We start from the raw sequence: 22,500 nt of genomic DNA on the forward strand, positions 1-22,500 counted from the left end.
TAGTGTGAACAAATGTGGGTGCACACATAAATGTATATGGTGTTAGTAACTGACTGTGTAAGTCTGCCTCTATGCAGAGTGTGTTAATGTGTGGATACATTAATGTATATGTGGATATATTTCGATATTTGGGCCCATCTTGAACTAACATCTCTCTCTTTCTAAAAAATAAATAAATAAAATCATTCCTTCTCAATCTACCGGTACTTTCTACAGGTGCTACTACTCTATTCCTTCAAAATGTTGTAGCTATCATAGATTGTGTTGCAAAGTTGATTTCTCTACTGTTGACAAAATGTGATATTGTGAGTCGCTTTGGAAAAAAGCGTCTGCCAAATGACGTAATGTAATGTAATGTGATGTAATGATATTTATGTTCATAAGAGAATGCAAGAGACAATGTGTGATGTGAAAGACAGCCTACAAAAGGTCCATAGAAGGATGAAAGAAGAGAGGAAGAGAGAAGCAGAGCGACAATCATTCATTTTAATGGCTATTGATGTTTGGTATAATTCCTCTCCTTTACAAATCAAAATCCTACCACTTGATGAGCAATTGAGCTTCTTATGCTATCGATTAATTTCCTCTGCTTAAGCAGCCTATTACAATGGTAAATTGCAAAGTGTACGCATATTTAGTCACACCTCTACAATATATTTACTCTTCTTGCTCAGCGCGGTACGGCATGCATCAGCTCAGGAGGGCCCAGTTTGTGTTGGGTGCTCGCCCGCATAGATTCATTCCTTATGTAAACTGCAGCAGATTTGAATGGAAGCATATGGTGACAAATTTGTAGGATTACCTAATTGTACACAATGTGACTTTATTCTCTAAGATAATCTAACCGTGATAATAATGGTGATAATGAAGATAGCAACCTCAATGTCACGGATGGTCATGATAATGCTATGATGTCAATCAGCCCTTTTTTATATCATCAAATATCTAACTAAAACCAAACTAAGCACTTGAACATACACCAGCGTGATGAGAACTACCTAAAATGACAGAAGCCATCTTTGGGAAAAACTGTATTTGTCGTGTACTTATTTTTATTTTTTAGTTTGGCATCCGTCATCATGTGCCATCCGCTAACATGGAGGGGTCGGGATTTATGACCTACACTACAGCCAGCCACCAGGGGGCGCTCGAGATGTTTTGGCGTCACTTTTGAGGAGCTGTCACGACGTCCATATTTTATACAGTCTATGGCTTCCATCTACTCTGTGTGTATCAGCGTATATCCTCTCAGTGCCAGCATGCAGGTCTATGAGGTCGGTGAGGCCTTGGCTCACCTCGGCTGTGCGTGCAGAGAGACAGAGAGAGAGGTGAGCGCTGGGAGAAAGATCCTAAATATCCACATAGGACAAAACCAAACCAGATGAGTCATTTTGAGCTACCATCTAATACTGCATTGAGCTCGGCACATACAGGTACAGATGCAGCACAGACTGTGGCATCCAGGCACACACACACACACACACAAACGCACGCACGCACGCACACACACACACACGCACGCACGTGCGCACACACACACACACACACACACACACAAACACACACAAACGCACGCACGCACACACACACACGCAAACACACACACACACACGTGTGCACACACACACACACACACACACTCTACTACTCCATAGACCTGCTGTTGAGCTAGACTCCTAAACATTAGGGTCATGCAGAAATCTATCTCGCTAGGGAGACTGACTATAGGGAGACAGAATACTGTTGCAAGTGTGCGTGTGTGTGTGTGTGTGTGTGTGTGTGTGTGTGCGGGTGAGTGTTTTCTGGTTTCTTTTCTATGTGTTGGATAGAAAGTTAGTGTGTGTCTTCCAGTGTGTGTCAGGCATCCTCAGCAGTGTCGGGCAAGTTACTGAAAATTAGTAATTACAGTTACTAAGTACTTCTCTCAAAAGTAATTGGATTACTTTACAAATTACTGCATGATAAAAGCAATTAGTTACTACGGAAAGTAACTTTTGCATGTTTTTTTTTATTTTTTGCCTCAATTCTCTTATTAATGCACACATAATTTTAATCTTGCTGTGACACAGTGTGGGACAAGACAAATTTGATATATCATATCCATTATCACTATGATGAAAATTAAGTAGTCTAACAATAAAACACAACAGATACAGTAGGCAGTGTTGGACAAGTTACTGATTTTTTTTTATTGATTTACAGTTACTTATCTCAAAAAGTAATTTGATTATTAGTTACAAAGTAGTGGAATTAACTTAGTAAATTGTTACTCCCAACACTCATCCTCAGTGTCCTGAGCTCTCTGGTGCATCACTGAAACCCACATACACTGACAGTCACACAAACACACACATACATTACACACACTAGATAATTTCTTTCTCAATAAAAAAAACAATGTATTGCTCACTATCATGACACTGTGACATTGTAACTGGCAGATTAGAAAGAGGTAATAAACTCAAAATACAAGGAGAGAGAAAGAGAAAGGCAGAGAGAAGCTTCCTGATAGACAGTAGCCACAGCCAAACCCCCTCCTTCCCCCAACTCACCGCACTACTTTGTGCTATAAAGATCAAAGGAGGATAACTGATTTCAAAACCATTGCAAGGAGAAACAAAAGACAGCTGAGAAAACAAAGTGTAACAAATACACGTATGGTAAAGTGAACCTGCATTAGGATATATAAATCTATAAAATAGAGAATGTATTTGCTGGATAATTGTCGCGACTTATTATTGTATAATTAATACAGAAATTAATGAGATTACTCCGGTGGTCAAAACACTTGTAATCCTGTTCAAATCCGAAATCAATATGAGCAAGCATTTGAAAAGCCCCTACTGGTAGGAGGACGCTAAAATAATCATAGTCATCAAATCATGTCCCCTGACATCAATATCAAAAAGACAACTTCTTGTCTATCATCCGCATTACTATTCCCCTCATTTTATGTGCCACTTAGAAGTGCGTAGTGGTGGGGAACGCACCCCTGACACAAAGCGTTGCCCGGAGGCCGGAGGAAGATGATTGAATTTCATAGCTACTTACAGGCTAATAGGGCCGTGCGACGGCTACTTACTGTCCTTAAGTGACTGGCGGCTTCTCCGCGCCGCCGCCTCTTTGAGGAGATCTCCAGGATTTAGCCAGTAGCGTGACATGGGGCCGCGCGGCTGAGCTCCCAGCAGCCCGCTATTAGAAGCAGCTGATAACAACACTGTGGCTTCAGCTATGGGAACCACAGGGTTCCAGAAGGTACTCAGTACAAGGCTTTCCCACAGGACACAGATATGGAGGATTTAGGTAAGGTTCTCCAAGGCGCATATTCAAATTAAATGGAGAGAATATACTGTATATAGCGGTATATTATTTCAAAAGGGGAAAATTTAAGAAAATATCTGTAATATAATAATAGAAGTAAATATGAGGAAAAATATAATATTTATATAGAAATAATACTAAAAATGAATAGACCCTCCTATCCATACAGAAAATAATATGTTGTGGGAAAATGGGGATTTTTTCCCCCTCTCTTTTTTCTTACAAAATATTTTAAATTCTACAAAACAGTACGTATTTGCTGTAACTAGGTATTTATTATTGTATTGTTGTGTGTGTGTGTGTGTGTGTGTGTGTGTGTGTGCGCGTGTGCGTGCGTGCGTGCATGCATGCGTGTGTGTGTGTGTGTGTGTGCATACAGTGCATGTGTGTGTGTGTGTGTGTGTGTGTGTGTCTGTGTGTGTATGTGTGTGTGTGTGTTCTCCGAGAGGAAGGGACTGAATCTGCGAGTGGTTTACTCACAGAAGCCGTTTCCACATACAAGGCCTCAAACCACCCTCTCCTCACCATGCTGTTCCACTTACACTCTTGGAACACTAAACCATACACACATACAGATAGGCACATATGCACACACAGCCACACGCGCGCGCACACACACACACACACAGACACACACACACACACACGCGTGCGCACACACACATGCACGCACCCACGCACTAACCACAAGCACATGTTCGCTCGCTCTTAACTAATTCATTCAGGAACACTTTGGTTTGGGTTTGGAGACCAAAACCTCCGCACCTTTGATTGAGAAATGTGTCTGACTGCAATTATATGGGAGGGTGAGATGGATGGAGGGATGGATGGAGGGATGGATGGATGGAGGGAGGAAACGCACTACAGTGGTTTTATAGTTTGCTGGCGTGACATTTTTCTCCACATTTTTATTTCTTTTCTCTTTTCCAGTGGAGGGGGCGGGGCATATAGTGTTGACAGGGCAGGAAAAGGGGCAGAGTGAAGTTGAAGAAACGGCAGGGTGGATGGGCAGTGGCTCTGAAGTGGCCCAGATGATCACCATTGTGCTTCTTGATTGATACCGTTGAAAATGACTACAGTGTAAGAGTGGCTTTTGGATGCGCATGTTGGAGCAAAATAGTGGTCGTGATAGTGGCCATTTTTGAACATGAAATTCCCCTTTCAAAAATGACAGAAAATTGTTGAACATTTTTTACAAGTGTGGGCATGGATGGATGTGTGGAAAAAAAAACATTTTCGGAAGTGGGAACCCGTGTAAGCACTAAGGATGGGACAATTCAATATATCACATTACAAAAATGTGACAATACGTTTCACGGGGTAAAAAATTACTAATTTAATAAGTCTAATAAAGAATGAATGATTAGCTCTATTGTATTCTGCTGTAGTACTCACTTAATGAGAATTTCACAAGCTCTCCATCCAAATAATATCATTTAGATTTCAATTTGCATTTACATTCTAGCAAACCAACGTCATCGTTAGAGTGATCTGTGGCTCAGAAATAAACATAATTTAGCCATACTTTATGTCACTGAACTTTTATTTATTTCATCGTATTGTGGTTGTATTGAACAGTGAACCACATATAACGTCTCATCCCAAGTAAACACTGAATATGTGACTGTTGTTTTGGGTAACAAGTAGGCCAAAGTATTTTTTTTTTTTTTACAGATTATGGAAATGCGATTGTAAGCTTTCAAATGTTGTGTCATACATTGAAATCTGAAAATAGTTGAAGCAGATATGCTTACTCAAATGTTTGTACTCCTAAAAGCAACATTCCGAGAAAATCGCCCTGAAAGTTGGTGAACAAGCTTGGTTTGTCCTGAACAAGCTTAGTTTGATAACACATTATAAGTAGTGGTGCTAAAACGGTTTGTTATATTGAATGCATTCTACAAAACATCTAAACTTGTGTAATATGGAGGGGGGGAAAGTGAAGAACAAAAACAACCTTTTATTGTGATTTGTGAGATTTCGCGGTTGCCTACTTGTTTCACCAGGCCACATAGGACGCCTCGTGTGTGTGTGTGTGCGTGCGTATGTGTGTATGTGCGACTGTGCGTGTGTATATGCGACTGTGTGTGTGTGTGTGTGTGTGTGTGTGTGTGTGTGGATCACTGACCTGCAGTATGTAGCCCCTGACGTAGTCTCTGAGGGTCCATCCCAGGCCGTGCAGGATGTGCAGCACCTCCTCCTGCTTGAGCACGGAGAACAGGCGGTCCAGGAGGATCTTGAGCCGGACGGGGACGGCCTGGGTGCCGTACAGCATCAGGCTGCTGATGTCAAACACCACGTTGCACTGCACGATCTCCACCTGGGTCGGGTGGTACAGGTGCTGGGTGCTCAGCTTGTCCAGGGCTGACACACACACATACACACACACACACATGCACATGCACACATGCGCGCGCGTGCGCACGCACGCACACACACACACACACACACACACACACACACACACACACACACACACACACACACACACACACACACACACACACACACACACACCGTTAATGACTATCAAGTTTCTCTCTCATCTCAAGTCTTCCTGAAGAGGCCACTGCCCACTCAGCAGTCAGCACTATAGGTGATACAGTAATAACATAATGAGATAAAAGTAGTGGAATTAATTCAATAGTCTGCCTTACTTTCTACTTAGACTAATCTATTTCTGTTCCTTTGCTTTTGTCTTTTCTTTTTTGCCCTTCCCTGGCACCTGTCTCCTCTTTCCACCTCTTCCCTCTCCATCTCCACTGTACCTCCACTTGCGTTTGCACCTGTTTTGCCCCTGCTGTGTGTGGGAATGCTTTATATACCTGCTGTGTGTGGGAATGCTTTATATGATATACCTTGGGTTTGATCTCATGTTATTATTTTTTACCATTTGCAATGAGATCAAACGTTTGCGCTCTTGACTCACGGCTTACCAGGGATTGGGCCAGGTCCGAGAGGCCAGCACAATAGGCCAATGTAATCAGAAAAGGCCTGCACAAAAAAAATAAAAAAAAATAACTATGTTTGCATCCAGAGAGACTCTGCAGTTTTTGTCAGTGTGCAGGCCTTTTCTAGTCTAGTCTCTCTTTTACAACTTGTGCTTCTTTTTCCACTCCCCCCTTTCCTATTGGCCCCCTGTCCCGAGCTCTACTGCACCTCTATCACCTCTCTCTCTCCCCCTCTGCCTGTCTGGGTGACACCTGGTTGAGTGTCTCTCTCTCTCTCTCCCCCCTGCTCTCTCAATCCCTCTATTCTCTCTCTCCTCTCTCTCCCCCTCTGCCTGTCTGGGTGACACCTGGTTGAGTGTCTCTCTCTCTCTCTCCCCCCTGCTCTCTCAATCCCTCTCTCCTCTCCTCTTATTCTCTCTCTCCTCTCTCTCTCTCTCTCTCTCTCTCTCTGCCTGTCTGGGTGACACCTGGTTGGGTCTCTCTCTGATCCTGGGACGGCTTTTTTCCCCCTGCTGACGAGGGCTTTGCCTGACAACACAGCGCGGCCAGACACGAACATAATAAAAAATGAAGAACTACTTGTCAGAGTCGCTGCCAACGCCGACATGAAATGAAAAGTGGGGGAGAGGAGAGATGGGCGCCTGACAGTTCAGAGGGAGAGATTAAAAAATAGTCAATGGGGTCCTGTGCGATCCGCTGAAGGGCCCGTGGCCCTCTCTGCTGCGGACGCTAGCCAAACAGGTGTTTTCTTTTATCTTTCCCCCCTCCTCCCTCCCTTTGTACCTCCTTGCCTCCTCTCCCCTCTTTCTTATACCGCGTGAAAAAGTCACAAGGTGTGGTCTCTCTCTCTCCGTCTCTCTCTCTCTCTCTGTCTCTCTCTCTCTGTCTTGTGCATTTTTTTTTTAAATCTAAGGTACAGAAACACGATTTTGAAAGCAACATAAAAATACATAAGGAAATAAAAATGTGACAGGGACTGGTGTTTTGGGTAACAAGTAATCCAAGGTCCCCTTTTTTAAGATATTATGAAAGTGCAGATTGGAAGCTTTCAAATGTTGTGTCATACATTGAAATCTGAAAATAGTTGAATCAGATATGCTTATTTTAATGTTTGTACACCTAAAAGCAACATTCAGAGAAAATCGCCCTGAAAGTTGGTGAACAGGCTTGGTTTGCCCTGAACAAGTTTAGTTTGCTAACACATTATAAGTATTTAGTGATCGTAAAACGGTTGTTTGTTATATTCAGTGTGTTCTTCAACATCTAAACCTGCGTAATATAGAGAAAAAAGAAGGGAAAAAAATATTTTATTTTTTTATACAGCCTTTTATCTTGATTTGTGCAATTTCACGGTTGTCTAGTTGTTACCCCTTTCTCCAGACCGTGTCACAAATAAGCACATGTGGATTAGAGCACATCTGCAAACCACAGAATATAAATTTACAACCACATTCTTCTGCTAAACAAAAGAAAACACCATGAGAAAAAAGTGAACGTCAAAAAACAATATGAAATCTTTTATAGATTTTGTGGAACTGTGAGCTACATTTATTCTGCTGGTGTGTATAGTGATGATCTATGTAGAGAATACAGATCTCTCCACAGGCCAAGAAGGGGCAGCTTTATCAGGGGCAATAACTAGGGGGCACTATAAGGGCCTGAAGAGAACACATCATACCAAATAAGAGAAAAAGAAAGAGAGATTGAGACAGAGGAAGACCCTATAGATGTATTTAATACTGACATATTACATTAACCCCATCACCCTGAGAGTAAATCTGAAATCTTCTTACCGTGAGCCACCCAGCCATGTTTGCACTGGTCACATGTTCGTAGGTGAATCTTGCCTGGCTGGAAACACTCACATGTGCAGTTCACCAGAGTGCAGCGAATGGCCTGCAGGGGCACAGGAGAGCAGAGAGAGAGAGAGCCGCGTCAATCACCACTCGGGTAGGCGAGGGAGATAAAGAGTGAGTAGAGAGAGAGAGAGAGAGAGAGAGAGAGAGAGAGAGAGGCGGGACTGACACAGCCAGAAAGCAGTTATCAATGCACCACTCACTAATAGAAGTGAGAGACAAATGATTTCATAGACTGCTAAGAGCACAGCGCTCGAGTCAAAGCTCAGTCACAATGAGTATACAACACTTTGAACCATCTGTTTCTTAAAAAGGACGCGACCAAAATGTCATATAAACTCATCCTAGTCAGCAGCTGCAGCCACTGCACGAAAGAAAAACTTCAAAGGAAATAATGTCAGCCGCCACATTTCTCCCCGTTTCTATTTCCCTCCAGTGTGTGATGAACCTGCCTCTTTAGAACTCAACTTCCCAGAGTTCATTAGAACAGACAAAGGGTTTCCCTTCCTGAACACAGAAATCTAACTTGTTTTGACTGAGCCTCCATTACTCAACACTGGAGCTGCACTTGGGCTGACCCCGAAAAGCTTTTAGTGGCGAGAGGTTAAGTGTCCAGACTTGACGGGGGCAACTCAGTACAACAGAACGCACCGTCTGATAAGACTACGTATTTATTAATGGGTGTTAAAAACCCAAGAAAAATTCAGGTACATTTTACAGGACGTACTGTAACATGATCCCACAAGATGTTTCACATTCTTCAAACAATGAAGAAAATCTATGGTTTACATTTAAATCGGAGCGTGTTCTCCGCTCAAGTGAGTCGGAGGAATGTGTTTAACCAAATTCACATTGAATGATGGCCACCAGAATAATACACACAAGCGAATGCAGCCTCGCCAGCCAAATGAGTACAGCTCCAAGCCGCACACTTCACCCTGACACGGAGAGTAGGAAAAGGAGGAAGACAGAGCAGGAGCGAAAAGAGTAAAATTTAATTATAAAAATGGGTATTAATAAACATTGGCAAGCCCTTTTCTTATCAGACCTTATAAAGAAGTGATGAATCAAAATGGTAACACTGAAAACCTCTTAGTTTCAAAAGACAAATTGCTTTAAGGGGGGAAACATGTGCAACTGAAGAGGATTGGTGTACTGTAGCAAACCAAGCATGGAAATCAAACATTTTCTTGGAAAAGTTTCCTTCTTTTTCCTTCTTAAAAAAAAAAAAACTCAAATACTTCCTTATACATCAACATGCAATCTACTGTAAGTACATAGGGTGTCGATGTAATAATAGGAAAAAAATGACAAGTTAATAACTTGACATAATAAACAGCAATCCACATGATGAGGATTATATATTCTACATTTGGCACACATGGTGTCGGGTCGGCGCTGGCTGACTGAGGGCCGTTCTGATGCTGCCATTCTTTAGGCAGCAACACATTCTCTGATCACTAAAATTACACAGCAAAAATGTCAAGTATGCTGGAGGCAGGAAATTGAGTGTAGCGCACGAGGTGTGTGTGTGTGTGTGTGTGTGTGTGTGTGTGTGTGTGTGTGTGTGTGTGTGTGTGTGTGTGTGTGTGTGTGTGTGAGTGTGAGTGTAGCGCACGAGGTGATTGATGCCATTTGCACTCTATTTATTTTGACAGGAAAATCCTAATAATACAGCATTAAAGGCACTTTGTCAAAATGTGAAGGAACTATCTGTCCAGTTTCCTGTGTGTGTGTGTGTGTGTGTGTGTGTGTGTGTGTGTGTGTGTGTGTGTGTGTGTGTGTGTGTGTGTGTGTGTGTGTGTGTGCCTGTAACCAGCGACAAGTGAGACGAGAGGCACCGAGAAAGAAACTGTCTATCCTCAAGCCCTATACTGTACTTATCCAAGCAGGGGACTTTATGATTTTACAATCTGTACTAAGTTATCTCATATTGTCTCTGTGATACTGTATACTTACAGTATAAGCCATTGGTGTGACAATAATGTGTGACACACACACACACACACACACACACACACACACACACACACGCGCGCGCACACAAAGGGTCGTAGGTTGGAGTCCATATATTATGCGCTGACGACCCATATTTCACAATGGCAGAAACAGACAATCAGCACTTCCAGACACGAGAGGACCAGCGAGACACCTCAGCCTTTTCCCCCCGTCACTTAACCCATTGATACCTGATGCAGCATTTGTGTGTGTATCCCTTTAAAACAGCGTTAACGCGGTTCGCGGTCTTAAAGGGATACGCACACAAATGAGGGATATACACGCAAATGCTGCATTAGGTATCAATGGGTTAACGAAGGCCAGTGAACACTCGGTAATCACAGAATACCACTATTTGAATTTTAATTTATTACTTTATAATGTTGTGGACAGTCCCCATTAATAAACTGTAACAGTACAGTAACAGTAAGTGGGGCAGCTTCAGCCTACATGGCTAATTTCCATCTGACAAAATAAGGCAACCTAAAATACTGTACATTAGTGAAATAATAATAACAATAATAATAATAATAATAATAATAATAATAATGGTAATAATAATAATAATAATAATAATAATAATAATAATAATAATAATAATAATAATAATAATAATAATAATAATAATAAAAGGGGGGGCAGACAAGAGAGAAAAAGACAATGCTAAAAATCACAGCATAGCAAGCACAGCAAACTGTGTTCCTGTAGGCTACTTTATTTTAAAAAAATCACAATGAATCCGGCGCCAGCATTGACCCAAGCCGTATTCAACAGCAGCAAATTACATTAACTGGTCCATGGATTAGACCACTTTCCTGTACTTCAGGGTTTAAAAAATTGGCTGCTCCTCTCATAATCTACTGAGGGAGCATCAGAATCCCCCCCACACCCCACACCCCCAACCCCAAGGTGTTGTAAACCAGATTAGCAACTGGAGGTATCAAAGTGAACACGGGCTAATCCAAGATTAAACATACAATTACACCACTTCCAACCATGTCACCCTGCTGTTTGACACCGAATGAGACAGGAGACAGAGATTATTTGATTTAACACCATTTTTAAGCTCTCCAGGTGCTGGCATGGCAATCAAGTGAGGATTATATAGTGTGTCAGTTGGAGTGTACTCTACAGTACTGTACACTGTGCATTGAGCTGATGGTTTTTATCCAGAACAACGTCGTACAGTGAGTGAGCAAGAGTTCAGGGAGACATCGCTGTTGATGGACATAGCCATGGCCATGGCAGGAGTCAAACCTGTGACCTCTCAGTTACAGGACACTCTGTCTAAACTCAAGGACACCCTGCTGCCCCATGGGTCATTTCACCATCGCACAACGTTTCCCTCACTAGGATGTCTCTGAAGCAGCATCCATGTTCATAAGCTTTATAAGAAAAGAAGCAGAGAAGAAATATTGTTTTACAAAGCTGTTGTGCACATTTTAAAGGTACAGTAACTTACTGTATAATATCCCCCATAGCCTGCAGTCCTCTTAACAGGTATCATCATAGGGTGGAAGGTGAATTTCTAATCTATTCTTCGCCCTTTAATTCATTTTTTTTTCTCTCCCCTGTATTCAGCTCTATATTTCTTTCTGGGTCATAAAACAGTTCCTCCCCTCTATCCTGAGCTCCTCCCACTCGTGCTAAAGGTTCAGGGGCGAGCGCTGGAGACAGCTTCTGTCTGTGTTTTGATTTAGATTCCATCTTTGCGTCTATAGGGAGAGCACATCGTTTACCTCTTCAGTATAACACTAATGAATGTTAAACTCTATTCTTTGGCCATTATTCTCCGAAATTTGAGTGCAGGCATTCCTCAGCGGGTTACTTGTCACACAAATTATCCCGTAATTGTATATACCGTAAAATAAATAATTATGAAAAACAAAGGCTATTATGTGATCAAATCAAACGCATGGCAGTCCCTCCAGTCAAACGTAGCGCGCTGACGTCACACGTAGCGAAGCCCTTTTGACTAATTACCCCTCGGTGCGGCGGTGCTAGCGGCGGGCAGACGGAAATAAACAAAAAATGGAAATATCAAACGCGGCCTGTGCTGTTTACGAGGCGGGGCTGACAGCTGACAAGATAGTTAAGGGGCGTCTAATACGGCAATTAGAGTGTGCCACTGTCTGCGGGGCTGCTGCTGTGACAAGGCACCATCTAATCACTGACTTATTACGCCGGCTAGCTGCAGTGCTCATATCTGGCCCATTAAGCAGACAGCAGCATTAAGAAGCATTACAGCAGCGCAGCCCTTCTGCTGAAGAGGCACTGACGAGAGAGAGAGGGGGAGGGGGGGGGGGGGTGCACCTTATTTCTCCAGATTCATTTGTGCATTGTTCCACATACAGCATCAGCATGCAAGAGACGAGCAACGCGAAGAGAGATGGCTGCAGGAGAGCATCAAAACTGATAATACACCACGACAGAAGAAGAAGAAGAAGAGATGGCTGCAGGAGAGCATCAAAACTGATAATACACAACGACAGAAGAAGAAGAAGAGATGGCTGCAGGAGAGCATCAAAACTGATAATACACCACGACAGAAGAAGAAGAAGAGATGGCTGCAGGAGAGCATCAAAACTGATAATACACCACGACAGAAGAAGAAGAAGAGATGGCTGCAGGAGAGCATCAAAACTGATAATACACAACGACAGAAGAAGAAGAAGAGATGGCTGCAGGAGAGCATCAAAACTGATAATACACCACGACAGAAGAAGAAGAAGAAGAGATGGCTGCAGGAGAGCATCAAAACTGATAATACACCACGACAGAAGAAGAAGAAGAGATGGCTGCAGGAGAGCATCAAAACTGATAATACACCACGAAAGAAGAAGAAGAAGAGATGGCTGCAGGAGAGCATCAAAACTGATAATACACAACGACAGAAGAAGAAGAAGAGATGGCTGCAGGAGAGCATCAAAACTGATAATACACAACGACAGAAGAAGAAGAAGAGATGGCTGCAGGAGAGCATCAAAACTGATAATACACCACGACAGAAGAAGAAGAAGAGATGGCTGCAGGAGAGCATCAAAACTGATAATACACAACGACAGAAGAAGAAGAAGAGATGGCTGCAGGAGAGCATCAAAACTGATAATACACCACGACAGAAGAAGAAGAAGAGATGGCTGCAGGAGAGCATCAAAACTGATAATACACAACGACAGAAGAAGAAGAAGAGATGGCTGCAGGAGAGCATCAAAACTGATAATACACCACGACAGAAGAAGAAGAAGAGATGGCTGCAGGAGAGCATCAAAACTGATAATACACAACGACAGAAGAAGAAGAAGAGATGGCTGCAGGAGAGCATCAAAACTGATAATACACCACGACAGAAGAAGAAGAAGAAAGACTATGGATGGATTACAGAATTTAATAAAGGCAGAGTTAGAGGTAAAAAAGAAAAGCAGAGCAGTGTATATGGACTGTCAAAGAAGGCCATCAAAGCCAAGAACATCAAGGGTCTTAGAACGTGTGTGTGTGTGTGTGTGTGTGTGTGTGCGTGCGCGTGCGTGTGCGTGCGCGTGTGTGTGTGTGTGTGTGCGTGTGTGTGTGCGTGCGTTTCGTCAGTGAAAACAAGAAAGACAGAAACACGGGGAGACATATTATTCTCATGATTCTCACGTCCTCAAAAAGCTGCGTCTGCGGCCAGCGAGGATCTGGGTTTCATTTGGCCGGCCTTGAACCCGCATGTGTCTGGCCTGGGCTTGGGTCCGGTCAGGGACAAGCATGGGCCCGGATCCCACCGCTCCACTCGCACATATTTGTCACAGCAGGCCGGGGGAGGAGGCCCTGCTATCTGAGGCCTGGCCAGATACCCAGCATTAGTCACTGTGCAAGCGTCTCGCCAGGGTTTCCTCTTTGGCTCGCAACGAAAGGGGACGACGGTAAGGGAAAGGACAGAGAGGGGTGTGTGTGTGTGTGCGCGTGTGTGTGTGTGTGTGTGTGTGCGTGCGTGTGTGTAAGAAGGGAGTGAGTGAGTTCCCAAATTACCAGAGAAGCAAGCAGTCGGAGAAAGAAATGGTGTAGCAATTTGAAGCAGACAATGCTCAACACTCTCACAAAGCTGCCGTGGACGACGTAACCTGCGTTTCAAAAGGGTCACGCTCAGCCCTTATCTGGTTGAAGTGTGTCTTTTGTTTAGCTGGAGGCTGGATGTTTAATGGGTGTTTTGCTTGGCTGGCGGTCCCTGTCCCAGCCCCATTGTATAAACACTATACGGTCAGCAGTGGCCAGCATCAGACCGGGGAGGACTCTCAATTAAAAGACCGTTAGCGGGACAGATGGACTGAAGAGCTGCAGGAAATAGCCGCGGCCCAACAAGACGGCTTCAGCCTGGACTTTATTAGTCCGCTCCAAGCGGCCTCTGTCTACCCTGATAAAGCATGGAAAGGGCAGGCTACACGGCTCACAGTCAATACTGACACACACGACTCACTCGACCCCTGGACCAAGCTGCTACGCAAATGTCAGCCATGTCACTCCTTCGGTCACTATCCTCTATCCTCTACAGGTGATTGTCTTGGTCCCAGAGTTCACACTGCAACCCTATACGCCACCTTAAACGCCAAGTGTAATGTTCCCTTGGCCTGTCCTCACACCTCACTACAAAATCACCTCTCTATGTAACGTTCCCTTGGCCTGTCCTCACACCTCGCTACAAAATCACCTCTCTATGTAACGTTCCCTTGGCCTGTCCTCACACCTCGCTACAAAATCACCTCTCTATGTAACGTTCCCTTGGCCTGTCCTCACACCTCACTACAAAATCACCTCCCTATGTAACGTTCCCTTGGCCTGTCCTCACACCTCACTACAAAATCACCTCCCTATGTAACGTTCCCTTGGCCTGTCCTCACACCTCGCTACAAAATCACCTCTCTATGTAACGTTCCCTTGGCCTGTCCTCACACCTCACTACAAAATCACCTCCCTATGTAACGTTCCCTTGGCCTGTCCTCACACCTCACGACAAAATCACCTCCCTATGTAACGTTCCCTTGGCCTGTCCTCACACCTCACTACAAAATCACCTCTCTATGTAACGTTCCCTTGGCCTGTCCTCACACCTCACTACAAAATCACCTCTCTATGTAACGTTCCCTTGGCCTGTCCTCACACCTCACTACAAAATCACCTCTCTATGTAACGTTCCCTTGGCCTGTCCTCACACCTCGCTACAAAATCCCCTCCCTATGTAACGTTCCCTTGGCCTGTCCTCACACCTCACTACAAAATCCCCTGCCTAGCCACTAATATTCCCTTGGCCTGTCCTCACACCTCACTACAAAATCACCTGCCTAGCCACTAATATTCCCTTGGCCTGTCCTCACACCTCACTACAAAATCACCTGCCTAGCCACTAATATTCCCTTGGCCTGTCCTCACACCTCACTACAAAATCACCTGCCTAGCCACTAATATTCCCTTGGCCTGTCCTCACACCTCACGACAAAATCACCTGCCTAGCCACTAATATTCCCTTGGCCTGTCCTCACACCTCACTACAAAATCACCTGCCTAGCCACTAATATTCCCTTGGCCTGTCCTCACACCTCACTACAAAATCACCTGCCTAGCCACTAATATTCCCTTGGCCTGTCCTCACACCTCACGACAAAATCACCTGCCTAGCCACTAATATTCCCTTGGCCTGTCCTCACACCTCACGACAAAATCACCTGCCTAGCCACTAATATTCCCTTGGCCTGTCCTCACACCTCACACCACCAAAATCATCTCCCTCACCCCTCTCGCTCCCTCTATTGGCTCCAGGCAGCGTGCAGAGAGAAGCCAGCCCCGACAGCTGGTGGACGCTGGGTGGGTATTGTTCCCTTTCGCTTTAATTGAAACCTTTACCATGTTCAACACAGAGCCACAGACCACAGTTCTTGTTTGGTGAGTTAAGCAAAGCCGAGATTTAAATGAAAACCCGGTGTGTGCGTCTGTGTGTGTGTGTGTGTGTGTGTGTGTGTGTGTGTGTGTGTGTGTGTGTGTGTGTGTGTGTACACGCTGTGTCTTTGCAGCAGCAGCAGCAGCTTCAGATTTAAATTTGTCTCTGCTTAGGGTCACTGTAAAACACTGGGAGCATCTTGTCCTCTCTTCCACCCACAAGATATTATCTCATCCATGAGTTAGCTGCTGAAATGCTGTCAATTTCCTGCCAGAAAATGTGCAGCCAACGTGTGCAGGGAAGAGGCAGTGCGGCTTTGCGTGTCATAAAGTGGGCCCTGGCTCGGCGAGATAGCGCAGGACTTCACCATGTCCATATTGGAAACAGGTGACAAATAAAAGGCGCTGGATAAAGCGAGTCTTTGTAGTTCCGCGCAGCACGCCACAAAATTCGGGAGAGTAAATACTTTATGCCAAGGCTAATTTTTGCTTGTTTGACTTTATACGTTGGATTTGACTTGAAACAGCCCTTCCTTGCCTTACAAAGTGCGGCAAAATAAACAACGATTAATCATTTGCGCGCTGACTTCAGCGCAAAAGCCCGTTATAGAGGGGGAACTGTTAGTCGACAGAGAAGGAAGACTAGTCCGCTCCCTTTGAATTCCCCGCAGCACATGTCAGTTCTGGTTCTGAGGCCCGCCGGCTGGCAGTCACAGAGCCAGAGGTCCCTGTCCTTTGTGCAGCTGTGCGTCTGGGCTCTGACACGGGGCAGAGCCACCAGAGCTATGCTAATGGAAACCAAATGGGGCGTGAGTCCCCGCTGGATTACAGAAGAAGAAGAGAAGCATGTGTTTTCATGTATTCATGTGGAGACCTGGGACCCCTCTCTCTTTTCTGCCTTTCTTCTCTTTTCTACAAGTCAAACAAATGGAAACAGCCAAGTCTATTGTTTGCACAGATTCTTAATCAATGCTTTCTCTCTCTCTCTCTCTCTCTCTCTCTCTCTCTCTCTCTCTCTCGATTTGACAGGCCCTGAGATGTACTGTTAATCTGCGAATGCATCTCAAATCCGATAAAGATATAAAAAAAAAACATATAAAAGCTATTATAATGTTTACTTTACGTCCAATTCTTAAACAAAACATGTTAATAGCGTACTGTGCGCTGCTTAGTCTCAAGTTGAAAAGGGGCAACATTTGAAAGTGAATTTGTGAAAAAGCGAATGCATATGCAACAAAGAAGATTGCTGAACACTACGGGCCAGATACATGTCAGATGTTTGGCAGACCCTCTCAGCCCTGTTGGCCCAGCTGTGGTAGAACAGTGCCCACAAGGGTGTGCCGTCAAAAACTGCTCTGCCCCCAAACCCCCTTGATGCTGCAGACAGTGTTGGCTGCTGCAGAGCCACAGACCTGGGTGACACGAGTCAGCTTGCCGGGCCCCATGGGACAGGAGTGAAAGTGGATGTTAAGATGTTACAGGAAACATCTAGTCTGGGATAAATGTAACCACATTACAGCTGAGAAGAGAAAGACATCATTTGAGGCGCGGTTGCCAGCCCTTTGTGAGGACCTCTGTCATAACAAAATGACTTTGGAAAACAGGCCTGGCTTCCAACTTGTTATATTTGGAGTGAAATGTACTATTATCTTTGCCGCTAATGATATTGCAACACAATCAGTCACGGATGAGGATCACCGATGAGGAACGTAAATCCGAACTCCATAATTGGATAATCTCACTCAATTGAACTCAAAAGGATGACATCTCTCATCCGGTGTCCTTTGAAATCCATTTTCAACTTTGACCAGTGGCACGGTCTTGTCTTTTTGCGTTTGTGAGCTGTCAGATATGACTCACGCTCCACACTCCTTGACACATGCAGTGCACCCAAGTGATTACCCCACATTCAAACGCACACAATTTAGCCAGATTTCGACTTCCAACATTCCGACCTCTCCACTGTGCCTCGACAGAGTCGTAGAAAGTAAATCACCCCACGATGAGCACTTCCCCCAAAAATGCAAGTGAAATCAGATCAATGACGAAAGCGGGGTCTGACTCACTTGCATGATAAATGCCTGTGCGTGTAGCGCAGGACAGTCATGCTTGTTTATGAAGTGGGGGGATAAAGGACCCAGCTGGCTCTCATATTGTGAAACTCTGCGCGCGAGAGAGAGAGAGACAGAGGGAGCGTAATATCATAATCACAGAGCAGGAATACAAGCCTGTGATCTGCCTATCTATCTCATGCCATGCTCTCAGTCAGCGCAATCTATACAGAGGGCGCGCTGCACCGCATCGTAAACACTGGACTACGCTGTCAGTTCAAATGTCTCAGCAGCATCAAGGGAGCAGCGCTGTGGTTTCTTCCCATCCTCTGTGTGCTGTGGACGGCAGGCACCAGGCAGAGGCCCCGGGTCCAGGCCGCTGGCCTCTCTGTCAGCTCTCCTCAAAGCACTTCCACCAGCCCAGAGATCAAACCGCCGGGCCAGTGACAGACCGCTGGGTCCACACACACAACGCCAGGTTCAAAGACGGGCACTAGGGGAGGCAGGGGGGAGGGGGAGGGGGTGAGGGAGAGGGTGGTGAAGAGGGATGGAAGTGAGATAGTGGGGGGGAGGGGGGGTGGGGGGGGAGGGAGAGGGTGGTGAAGAGGGATGGAAGTGAGATAGTGGGGGGGGGGGGGGGTTGGAGAGGTAGAGAACAGTTGCTGTAGTGAATAGAGCCGGGGAGAGTAGGGGGGGGAAATGCTGTGTGAGTGTCTGAGAGAAAGATCTCACCAGGGAGAGGTCTCTAAGATTTCTTATCTTTTTTTTTGGTCAGGCTAGACTTCTTACATGTCCTGCTTGACAACTCATCTCTTGGCAAAGATACATCTCTTAAATTGGAAATCTGAAATAGTGTCAAAATTCTACAAAAGACACCAGAAATCAAATGCAAGTGACCATGCTGCATATGATTCAGTGACACCTTTCCTTATCACTGCTTACTGTATGAGACTGTATGTGTGGAGATGAAAAGAGGAAGGGATCCAGATGAGAGCGACTCCCTGTCAGACTGGACACCTGTACTCACCGATGATGATGCCTATCGCCACGGCAACACCGTACCACTGTCGCTCCCTGCTCTGCTCTGCTCTGAGGACGGCTGGGGATGGACCCTCGGGTGCTCACACAGGTTCACACACACACACACACACACACACACGCACACACACACACACACACACACGCACGCACGCACACACACACACGCACACACACACACACACACTCACTCACTCACTCACTCACTCACTCACTCACTCACTCACTCACATATGCACACATGAAACGCACACACGGAGACAACAATGACCCAGTCTCTGTGAAATAACACTGAACCGAATGTACGCAAATCTCACAGTGGACGGCCCTCTCTGCATGCCAAAAGCTGAGTTTTCGTCTGGAGAGTTGGGCGAGTGACACGACCACACAGTGTGACCGGACACATATTTAGGCGAGAGAGCAGGAGGAAGTAGAGAGAAAGGAGTGAGGGGGGGGGGGGGGGGGGGGGCACACAGGGGACGGAGAAAATGGCGGGAGTGAGATGGGGGGGGGGGGGCCTGGAGCAGTGTGTGAAGTCAGCAGCGTGCGTGAAGTGAGGCGGGGAGAGGATGTGACCGTCGACATCATCTGCTCTTCTTCTCTCCACATCTCCCCCGTAACACGCAGATAAACAGAAAGTATTAGTCAGCCGGAGAGGGGACATCTCTGTGTGCGCGGCTCCTGGCGTGGGCGTGGCCGCTGGCGTGGGCATGGGCGTGGGCATGGGCGTGGCCGTGGCCGTGGGCGCCGGGACACACATGGCGGGGGCGGCGCCCCTGGCGGGAACGTGTGACGACAGGCCGACCGGCCGGGGAGCTGCACACGCTTAGTCATCCTCACACACTGATCTACAGGGTGGGACCCTAACTCCTGCACTGCTCACATGCCTGCACCCACACACTCTGTCTCACACACACACACACACACACACTGCACACACACACACACACACACACACACACACACTGCACACACACACACACAATGCACACACACACACACACACACACACACACACACACACTGCACACACACACACACACACACACACACACACACACACTGCACACACACACACACACACACACACACACACACACACACACACACACACACACACACACACACACACACACACACACACACACACACACACACACACACACACTGCACACACACAGAGAGAAATCCCCTACTCAAACTAGCTTCCAGCCAGAGAAGTCTTGGAAGACCTCGTAGATTTTAATCTAGCAAATAGCTCTTTATTTTCTTTGACCATTTGTAATGTGAAAGCCCTGCACTAATTGTGTGTAAGCAATCTCCAAAATGACGTGTTTTTTCAGCTCAACTGCTCTGCACACTACTGTAGGCAGGCTGGCTGCTTTTCAACACACACGACCGGGCAATAATATTTGTTTCTTTCCTGGGCGTTTTGTTCAAACAGCGTGTCAACATGGTGGTTTACTTGTAAACACCTGGGCCTGCGCACCCAACAGCTGGGGGAAATACAAAACTATGCATATTGGAAATAGTTGCTTGGTATTTCAGATTTTTAAACCAATCACGACTTCCAACACCTAATCTAATCTAATCTAAATTTGCATTTTTTCTTTCTTTCTTTCTTCTTTTGTTGTTGTTGCTCAAATAGTATTGGGATTGTAAAGTATCACATTATGAAAAGTATCACCCATCACGGCAGAGCGATGTGGGAAAAAAAATCCAAATCCAAATCAAGGCACTTTGCTCTGTGGCTATTGAAACACACAGGCTCTGTGACACAGATACGGCTCATTCTCAGATGTGCGGGATGCTTTACCTCAGCCAGCATAGTGAGAAGATTGCTCCTGATTCACTTAGGTAGTTCCTGCTTTAGATATAGTATTCCAAGAAAGAGCTGCAGCGTCCATTAGTGTTTACACTCTCAGTGAGCGAGTGACACCGAGAAATAAGGGGAGAGAGAGAGAGAGAGAGAGAGAGAGAGAGAGAGAGAGAGAGAGAGTATTCGATTCCTGGCTACATTACTGCAATGACAAGTGTGTGTCACTCCCAAAGACACACCATGAGGGAGAGGAGTGAGTGTCTCTGCGTGGGTGTAGGCACACATCTGTGTGTGTGTCTGTGTGTGTGTGTGTGTGTGTGTGTGTGTGTGTGTGTGTGTGTGTGTGTGTGTGTGTGTGTGTGTGTGTGTGTGTGTGTGTATCTGTGGGACAAAGACAGGGGGAGGGAGATAGACGGTTAGACCAAAGGAAAGTCCATCTGGGCGTTTGAGTCTTTATCAGTCTGACAAAGTTCAGAGATAGAGGGGCTGGAGTGGAGGCTAGACACTGTGTCAGAGGCACAGGTCACAAGAAGACACAGGGAGACACAGAGACAGGTAGAGAGAGAGAGAGAAAGAGAGAAAGAAAGAGAGAAAGAGAGAAAGAGAGAAAGAAAGAAAGAAAGAAAGAAAGAAAGAAAGAAAGAAAGAAAGAAAGAAAGAAAGAAAAGAAAAGAAAAGAAAAGAAAAGAAAAGAAAAGAAAAGAAAAGAAAAGAAAAGAAAAGAAAAGAAAAGAAAAGAAAAGAAAAGAAAAATCTGGCAAAGTTGGAGGGGGGTAAGTTGTCCACAATAATGCAGGATTGCCTGAGCGGAGTAGTGCCAAGCGTTGGTGATTGCCATTCTGCAATCGACCCCGACCAAATTGCAAATTCCCTCTCAGGACCTCCTAATAAGTCCACTTCATTTGACTAAAGCCGGAATCCTCATTTCTGCAATTATAAAGCTATTGACTAATGTGACATATGTTAGCGTGTGTTCCAGGCCGTGGTGTTGATGTGAGCGCTCGTGTGCCACTGACTCATTCACTTTGACAAATTGTGACAGACTTTTTTATTGCCACCCAATCATGAGAAACAAGACTGTGGCAGAGGAGTTAACGAGTGGCACCCCTCCCCTCCCCTCCCCTCCCCTCCCCTCCCCTCCCCTCCCCCCTCCCCTCCTCCCCTCCTCCCCTCCCCTTCCACTCAGATTCCTGCCCCCCCCCCCCCCCCCCCCCCCTCCCTCCATATTTATAATTTTACCACATCCTAACAATAACACGGCCGGTACTCAGCGCAAAACACGCGGGCCCTGGCCTAATGAATCACATGCCTTTACCGCGGTAAAATGGCCAGTAAGTATTACCAGCTGCGACACTCTCTCTCTCTCTCCTACTCTCTCTTTCGCCTTGGCAGTGGCGTTGAGCTGGGGAGAGCGTAGGGGTGAGGGGGAATTCGGGGGGACCAGGCAGACACATCTGAGTGCAGCTGGACCGGAGAGAGGGGGGTGGGGGGTGGGGATGGAGGGATGAGGCGGAGGAGGAGGAGGAGGAGGAGAGGCTGGGGGAGAGCGAGAGAGACAG

General features: G+C 45.6%; 1 protein-coding gene across 1 annotated transcript in view; it reads right to left on the bottom strand.

The window, feature by feature from the left end:
* bnc2 (basonuclin zinc finger protein 2) overlaps window positions 1-11,363 on the bottom strand; it is a gene marked incomplete at both ends in the record, with an annotated part of 69,780 nt that extends 58,417 nt beyond the window's left edge. Inside the window, 3 exons of the mRNA XM_083635896.1 lie at window positions 5,450-5,685; window positions 8,066-8,168; window positions 11,313-11,363. Of these exons, the coding sequence (XP_083492022.1) occupies window positions 5,450-5,685; window positions 8,066-8,168; window positions 11,313-11,363 (390 nt within the window). The remainder of the gene's footprint in view (window positions 1-5,449; window positions 5,686-8,065; window positions 8,169-11,312) is intronic.
* Between the last annotated feature and the right edge of the window lie 11,137 nt (window positions 11,364-22,500).

The sequence above is a fragment of the Poromitra crassiceps genome (genome assembly GCF_964638095.1).
Source record: "Poromitra crassiceps genome assembly, chromosome: 4".
In the NCBI taxonomy this organism is placed as follows: Eukaryota; Metazoa; Chordata; class Actinopteri; order Beryciformes; family Melamphaidae; genus Poromitra; species Poromitra crassiceps.